Source organism: Phalangium opilio, unplaced genomic scaffold, assembly GCF_054372755.1.
Source record: "Phalangium opilio isolate 3A_F unplaced genomic scaffold, DU_Popi_V2 ptg000002l_1, whole genome shotgun sequence".
Taxonomy (NCBI): Eukaryota; Metazoa; Arthropoda; class Arachnida; order Opiliones; family Phalangiidae; genus Phalangium; species Phalangium opilio.
This window is the reverse complement of record NW_028324144.1, coordinates 13,912,584-13,920,835: the sequence shown is the minus strand read 5'-3', so window position 1 is coordinate 13,920,835 and position 8,252 is coordinate 13,912,584. Positions and strand designations below refer to the sequence as shown.

At 40.6% G+C, this 8,252-nt stretch overlaps 1 protein-coding gene across 1 annotated transcript; it reads left to right on the top strand.

Moving 5' to 3' along the window:
• The first annotated feature begins 5,533 nt into the window (after nucleotides 1–5,533).
• LOC149720096 (uncharacterized) lies at nucleotides 5,534–7,971 on the top strand. Its single transcript, XM_089864186.1, has 4 exons — nucleotides 5,534–5,687; nucleotides 5,751–6,792; nucleotides 7,333–7,475; nucleotides 7,963–7,971. Exons 2-4 carry the CDS (start codon nucleotides 5,922–5,924, stop codon nucleotides 7,969–7,971), a joined length of 1,023 nt encoding a protein of 340 aa, XP_089720312.1. The 5' UTR covers nucleotides 5,534–5,687; nucleotides 5,751–5,921.
• Nucleotides 7,972–8,252: the final 281 nt, after the last annotated feature.

Sequence of the window (8,252 nt, the reverse complement as noted above, 5' to 3'; positions counted from 1 at the left end):
TATAAGGGTTTCGAATCGCAGCTATAGATAAGAACAGCGCAATTGCGTGAACCTTTGGTGGAAGCCCCACCTTAGGGAGGCCGGACGTTTCTCGTAACCCTGGCCGATCGCCGCGTATGTCTTAACCTTAAGGATGATGATGGAGTAGAAGCCAGGTGTGCAGACTGGTGTCCATGTGGGATGGACAAAAACAATGACCAGTAGATGGTGGTGTGTAGAAACCAGTGTGTACAGACTGGTGTCCATGTGGGATGGACAAAGACTAGAAGATGGTGGGGATCTCATTAGAAGCCAGGTGTACAGACTGGTGGCCATGTGGGATGGACAAAGACCAGAAGATGGTGGTGATTAGAAGCCAGTGTGTACAGACTGGTGTAAATGTGGGATGTACAAAGACCACAAGAGGGTGGTGATTAGAAGCCAGTGTGTACAGACTGGTGTCCATGTGGGATGGACAAAGAGCAGCAGATGATTGTGATTAGAAGCCAGTGTGTACAGGTTGCTGTCCATGTGGGATGGACAAAGACCAGAGGCTGGTGATGTCAGACAGGCAATGGAGTAATAGCCTGTAAGTGTAATACAATTTCCGAAATTTCCGGAAATTGAGAACACGTTTGCTCCGATTTGCAAACTGCGAACGCGGTCACGTGGGTGTAACAACAGACAGACACACACACAGACAGACACACAGACACGTCGAAATTAGAACCTCTCCGTGACATACGTCACTCGGAGAGGTAAAAAGACCTTATTTAAGAAACCCGCAGTATTATAATTTTTACCTCTCCGAGTGACGTATGTCACGGAGAGGTTCTGTAACGATCGTGTGTGTCTGTCTTTCTGTCTGTCTGTGTGTCTGTGTGACCGCGTTCGCAGTTTCCAAATCGGAGCAAACGTGTTCGCCTTTTCCGAACTGCTTTCACAGTCACGGAAATGGCTCCTCTACTTGAGTTCTCACACCATCATCTTCTGGTCTTTATCCATCCCACACGGACACCAGTCTGTACTTACTGGCTTCTAATCACCACCATCTTTTGATCTTCGTCCATCCCACATGGACACCAGTCTGTCCATACTGGATTCTAATCACCACCATCTTCTGGTCTTTGTCCATCCCACACGGACAGCAGTCTGTACTTACTGGCTTCTAATCACCATTATCTTTTGATCTTCGTCCATCCCACATGGACACCAGTCTGTACATACTGGCTTCTAATCACCACCATCTTCTGGTCTTTGTCCATCCCACTTGGACACCAGTCTGTACATTCTGGCTTCTAAAACCACCATCTACTGGTCTTCCGTCTATTCCACATAGACACCAATCTGTCTCATTGGCTTCTACTCCATTATCATCGTTTGGTTTTAGGATATACGCGGCGATCAGCTAGGGTTACGAGAAACGTCTAGCCTCCCTAAGGTGGGATCGCCACCAAAGGTTTTCGCAATTGCGCTTTTTCCTTACTATTATAATGGAAACGAATCGTATATATACCCCAAAATTTGAAGAAAGCGGGCAAGAGGGGTACCCTTCACATTAAACGTCAATATTAGCAAAGTTTGAGATGATAATAGGTATAACTTTATTTTAAACGATTTAACTATTATTAATGTTAATTATTGAAGATTAAAATAATTAAAAATAATTATATTTATTTAAATATTAAAGATAATCTTGTTTCTCAACTCAAAATTAATACGGAAAGAGTTAAAAAGCAGTCTATGTTTTTACCTCTCCGAGTGACGTATGTCACGTGAGAGGTATTACACCGGCCGTGTCTGTCTGTCTGTCTGTCTGTCTGTGTGTCTGTCTGTCTGTCAGACCCCACGTGACCGCGTTCGCAGTTTACAAATCGGAGCAAACAAATACCCGATTTCCGGAACGCGTTCGCGGAAATTTGGTCATTCATCTACCAACACCAGTCTTTACTAACTGGCTTCTAAGGACCACAATCTGCTAGTCTTTGTCCATCCCACATGGACACTAGTCTGTACGTGCTTGCTTCCAAGCACCACCAACTTCTGTTCTTCGTCAATTTCACCTTGACTCCAGCTTCTATGCACCACTATCTTCTGTTCTTCGTCAATTCCACATTGACACCAGCTTCTATACCCTACCATCTTCTGTTCTTCGTCAATTCCACATTGACACCAGGTTCTATGCACCACCATCTTCTGTTCTTCGTCAATTCCACATTGACACCAGCTTCAATGCACCACCATCTTCAGGTCTTTTGTCCATTCCACATGGACGCCAGTCAGTACATTCTGGCTTCTTTTCCTCCGTCATCGTTTGGTTCCAAGATATACGCGGCGATCGGCTAGGGTTACGAGAAACGTCTAGCCTCCCAATGGCAGGGCTTCCACCATCGGTTCACGCAAATGCGTTTTTATCTATTATTTGGTTTTAAGATATACGCGGCGATCGGCTAGGGTTACGAGAAACGTCTAGCCTCCCAATGGCAGGGCTTCCACCAAAGGTTCACGCGAATGCGTTTTTATCTATTATTATAATGGAAACGAAACGTATATATACCCCAAAATTTGAAAAAAGCGGGCAAGAGGGGTACCCTTCACTTTAAACGTCAATATTAGCAAAGTTTCGAAAGATAATAGGAACAACTTTATTTTAAACGATTTAACTATTTTTAAAGTTATTTACTGGCGATTAAAATAATTAAAAATAATTATATTTATTTAAATATTAAAGATAAACCCAAGTACCGAAGTCGTTAAATCATTGCCTCCTATATCTATCAAGGCCCGTGCATTGCGTTATATTTCGTACATTGTCTCTTATATCTTTTTAGGCCCGTGCATTGCGTTATATTTCCTACATTGCCTCCTGTATCTATCAAGGCCCACGCATTGTGATATATTTCCTTCATTGCCTCCAATATCTATCGAGGCCCGTGCATTGCGATATATTTTTGAGAACAACAACCAAAATGGGAAGCTCCTCTCAGAACCATAATAATTTGTTTTCTCAGTTATATGAAATGAAAATATGGATAATATTTTCGGCAATTCGATTTGAATGGCTCTTTCTGATGTATCATTCTCTCAGCACTGTTCATAATTGACAGGAACGTAGAGATTCGAGACACTAGGAATTACGATAGTGTTTCAAATCCTCTGTATTGAGGGCTTAAAGGCTTGGAGTGAGTCGAAAGATAAATACACATCCTATTTTTTAGTTGTACCATGCGTACCACAATGTTGCCAGGCGTTTATTGAAGGATGATTGGGTACTTGGTACAGACTGTTACGTCTACCAAGTTTCCTAGCATCCAATAATGTACAAAATAATAATGCTAATATTAGTGAAATAATCGAAGGCGATGAACAAGTACGAGCCTAGCTTATGTGTGATTGGGTTGTGGCTTCCATGTTTTGGGGACATTTGCTTTTTGTGTGGCGAGGTATGATTCAGCTTTGATATGGACAAATGTTACAAATCATACTGGTAGACTAAGAATACGGTTGAGGTATAGCGAGAGAGTAGAGTTTCCACAGCAATTGAGAGATATTGAAAAGGCTTGAACAATTGACTATTTTAAAATTGAATTCCTGCACTTGCAAAGAATTAAAAAAAGCGATAGATGCATATAGTCATCTCCACTCGGAGAGGTAATATTTTGGCTTTCCCAACTTGTTACCTCTCCGAGTGACGTATTTCACGGAGAGGTATTACACTGGCCGTGTCTGTGCGTCTGTCAGACCCCACGTGACCGCGTTCGCAGTTTGCGTATTGGAGCAAACAAATACCCGATTTCCGGAACGCGTTCGCGGTTCACGGAAATTTGGCCATTCATCTACCAACACAAGTCTTTACTAACTGGCTTCTAAGGACCACAATCTGCTAGTCTTTGTCCATCCCACATGGACACTAGTCTGTACTTGCTAGCTTCTAAGCACCACCATCTTCTGTTCTTCGTCAATTTCACCTTGACACCAGCTTCTATGCACCACCATCTTCTGTTCTTCGTCAATTCCACATTGACACCAGGTTCTATGCACCACCATCTTCTGTTCTTCGTCAATTCCACATTGACACCAGCTTCAATGCACCACCATCTTCAGGTCTTTTGTCCATTCCACATGGACGCCAGTCAGTACATTCTGGCTTCTTTTCCTCCGTCATCGTTTGGTTCCAAGATATACGCGGCGATCGGCTAGGGTTACGAGAAACGTCTAGCCTCCCAATGGCAGGGCTTCCACCATCGGTTCACGCAAATGCGTTTTTATCTATTATTTGGTTTTAAGATATACGCGGCGATCGGCTAGGGTTACGAGAAACGTCTAGCCTCCCAATGGCAGGGCTTCCACCAAAGGTTCACGCGAATGCGTTTTTATCTATTATTATAATGGAAACGAAACGTATATATACCCCAAAATTTGAAAAAAGCGGGCAAGAGGGGTACCCTTCACTTTAAACGTCAATATTAGCAAAGTTTCGAAAGATAATAGGAACAACTTTATTTTAAACGATTTAACTATTTTTAAAGTTATTTACTGGCGATTAAAATAATTAAAAATAATTATATTTATTTAAATATTAAAGATAAACCCAAGTACCGAAGTCGTTAAATCATTGCCTCCTATATCTATCAAGGCCCGTGCATTGCGTTATATTTCGTACATTGTCTCTTATATCTTTTTAGGCCCGTGCATTGCGTTATATTTCCTACATTGCCTCCTGTATCCATAATAATTTATTTTCTTTGTTATATGAAATGAAAATATGGATAATATTTTCGGCAATTCGATTTGAATGGCTCTTTCTGATGTATCATTCTCTCAGCACTGTTCATAATGGACAGGAACGTAGAGATTCGAGACACTTGGAATTACGATAGTGTTTCAAATCCTCTGTAATGAGGGCTTAACGACTTGGAGTGACTGGAAAGATAGATACACATCCTATTTTTTAGTTGTACCATGCGTACCACAATGTTGCCAGGCGTTTATTGAAGGATGCTTGGGTACTTGGTACAGACTGTTACGTCTACCAAGTTTCCTAGCATCCAAGAATATATAGGATTCATAGAAGCCAGTGTTATGGGCATGTCATGGGTCAAGTCGTTAAATATATCGACGCAGTTAAATAGCTGATGGCATTATTTTATCCACTTTCTCATTGCGTTTCGAGTGGAAGTTCAACTTTGGCACGGACGACAGATGGCGCTCTTAACCTTCTACCCCCAAAAATCGCTGTTGTCTGCTCGTTTTCCCCTTCCGCGTTTTTTCGTTATAAACTTATGATTTAACGAACTGTTAAGATAAAATTTCATATTTCCTAAGACAGATAAGCTTCTACTCCTTTCATCTTACTCCCAGTTAGATTTAACCTTGTTAAAACATAATCAGATGAATTTGAGTTATAATGTCGTAAAATCCTGTGCATACAGTTACCTAGGAGTGATAGAGACATTTATACCGATGTCTAGAGATGTTAAGCTTAAGCGAAATTGTTTTACGTTTGAATAAAAATACCGCTTCCAGTAGTGGGTTTATAGTACTCCTTGTTTGTGTAAGATTAGTGTAGCTGTAGAGCGTTGTTGCTGTTTAGTTTATACGCCCCCTAGGCCTATTTGTGAAAGACCTTTTTTACGCACTTTTATCATTCTTTATTTGAAAAAAGTGTTGGCAATGTATATTTTTTAAATATGACGGAATTGCTGTTGGTATGATAGCGCCCAATTTGCGAAAAAAACCTTTTTTTAAACAGTTGATTCATTCTTTGATAGAATTTCGAAGGCAGAAGTTAAGTGTTAGATTTGCTCGATTAATTTTGTTCGGCAAATAATATAATTAAGCCTTACGTATTACTGAAGGAGATTGATTTTGCCAACCTGTGTGAGTATTTAAGGAGATTGATTTTGCCAACGTTTGTGAGTATTTAACTGATTAATAAGTAAATGGAGGAAGATAATAATTTAAGTAAAGAGGAAATCAGAAAACGAAAGGCAAGGGAAAGAATGAGGGCAAAAAGGTCAGATCCTGAATTTAGGAAACGAGAAAATGAAAGGAGAAGAGTGTTAGCAGCTGAAAAAAAGGCTGTTTCGGGAACAGGTTCTAGCACACCCAATGTTGGTCCTACCGCGAGGCCAGTTGGCCATGATTCTGCGAAAGATGACGCATTAAATAAAAGCTCTATTGAAAGTACCGTAAGCGTAGGCATATCTATTAATGAGGAACCCAATAATGTACAAAATGATAATGCTAATATTAGTGAAATAATCGAAGGCTATGAACAAGTACCTTGTACGTCCCATGGTAATGTCTATCCCTTAGAAAGATTAAGAATCTTGAGACAAAATGAAGAATGCAGTAAGAGGGAGTCGCTAGGTAAGGGGAAAAAGCGAGAGAATGAGTCAAATTGTGAAATTGAAAATCAGGGTGGAATATTTACCAAGAAATTAAAAAGGGTTGATGAATGGTATAAAGCAAGCGAACGTGTAAGAAATCAGATAAGTAAGGCTACTGAACGCCAAGATCCAAATTATAGGGAAAGAGAACGTGTCAGAAACCAATTGTATAAGTCGGCTAAACGCCAAGATACCGAGTTTAGAGATGTTGAACGTGCTAGAAACCAGACAGGTATGGCGGCTAAACGCCAAGATCCCGAGTATAGAGATGTTGAACGTGCTAGAAACCAGACGGGTAAGGCGGCTAAACGCCAAGATCCCGAGTTTAGAGATGTTGAACGTGCTAGAAACCAGACAGGTATGGCGGCTAAACGCCAAGATCCCGAGTATAGAGATGTTGAACGTGCTAGAAACCAGACGGGTAAGGCGGCTAAACGCCAAGATCCCGAGTTTAGAGATGTTGAACGTGCTAGAAACCAGACAGGTATGGCGGCTAAACGCCAAGATCCCGAGTATAGAGATGTTGAACGTGCTAGACAAAGATCTTCGGCCGCAGATAGGCGAGCAAACCCCTCGCTTATAGAGCAGACCTATTTTGATAGCATAAAAGATGGCCCAACGTGGCCGTGTGAAGGATGTTCAAATCTTTTTTTTAAGTCATCTGGCACCATTGTAAAGTCCATAGATTTTTTGTCAGTCCCTGGTATTGAACAAAGAGAGTTGAATGATGAAATATTTTTGTGTAGTACTTGTAATAAAAGCGTTAAGAGAAAGCAAATTCCAAAATTTTCAAGGGAAAATGGATTTGTGTTTCCTGAAATACCTGCGCAATTAAGTAACATAAGTAATTTAGAAGAAAGAATGATATCACCACGAATACCATTCATGCAAATACGAAGGTTAGGGTGTGACCAACAACGTGGTATTAAAGGAAATGTGGTTAACGTCCCTATAAATGTAGAGTCCACCGCCTCGGTTTTACCCAGGTTACCTCGAGACACGGATACTATTCAAATTGAGTTTATGAGAAGAATGCAGTATAACACACCCTATTTGTACGAAACTGTGAGACCCAAAGTCATTTTAGAGGCCCTTAACGTTCTGGTAAAAACGCCTTTGTATGTTAAACATGGAATTACCGTTAAGAGTGACATATTAGACCCCATTCCTGAAGAACTTGAATTTATTGTTGACGAAAATGACCGTCAGGTAAATCAAGTTGATGTATCAGGAGATAATCCAGTAGCGCCAATAAACGCAGAGAATGATAGCGATGATATGTGGAATGAACCCAACGAAAGTAGTTCGTTAACAGTTGGGAATCAAGACACATTATTAGTTTCTTTAAGTAATTTCTTGCCAAGTAATACCATGCATGTTAAGTTTGCTCCCGGTGAAGGTCAAACCCCAATGTCTTTACTCTTTGACGAGGATGCGGAAGAATTGTCATTCCCGAGCATTTACGTAGGTCAAAAAATGAATCTTAAGGTTAAGGGAAGTTTTGGTGATATTTTTAAATGGGAGCTTCGTAATATTGATAGGCGCTGTGCTAAAAATCCTTCGAAATTGTTTTACTCTTTTGTCAAATTAGAAACCTTGAAAGTTAGTCAATCTATACAGGTTTGCATGAGGAAAACTAAAAGAACAGATGGGTCGAATTATACTGCTGGACTTTTAGCTTCTGCAGGTTCTCTTGATGCTTTAATTAAGCAGGATGATGGTTTTAGGGTTTTAGAAAGACTACAGAGCTGGCCTTCTTATTGGCAACACAGACAAAAGGAATTGATGGGTATGATTAGACAGCTTGGTACGGCTACCTTTTTCATAACGTTTTCGGCTGCCGAAAGTAAATGGCCTGAGCTACTGAATATTTTGAGACTA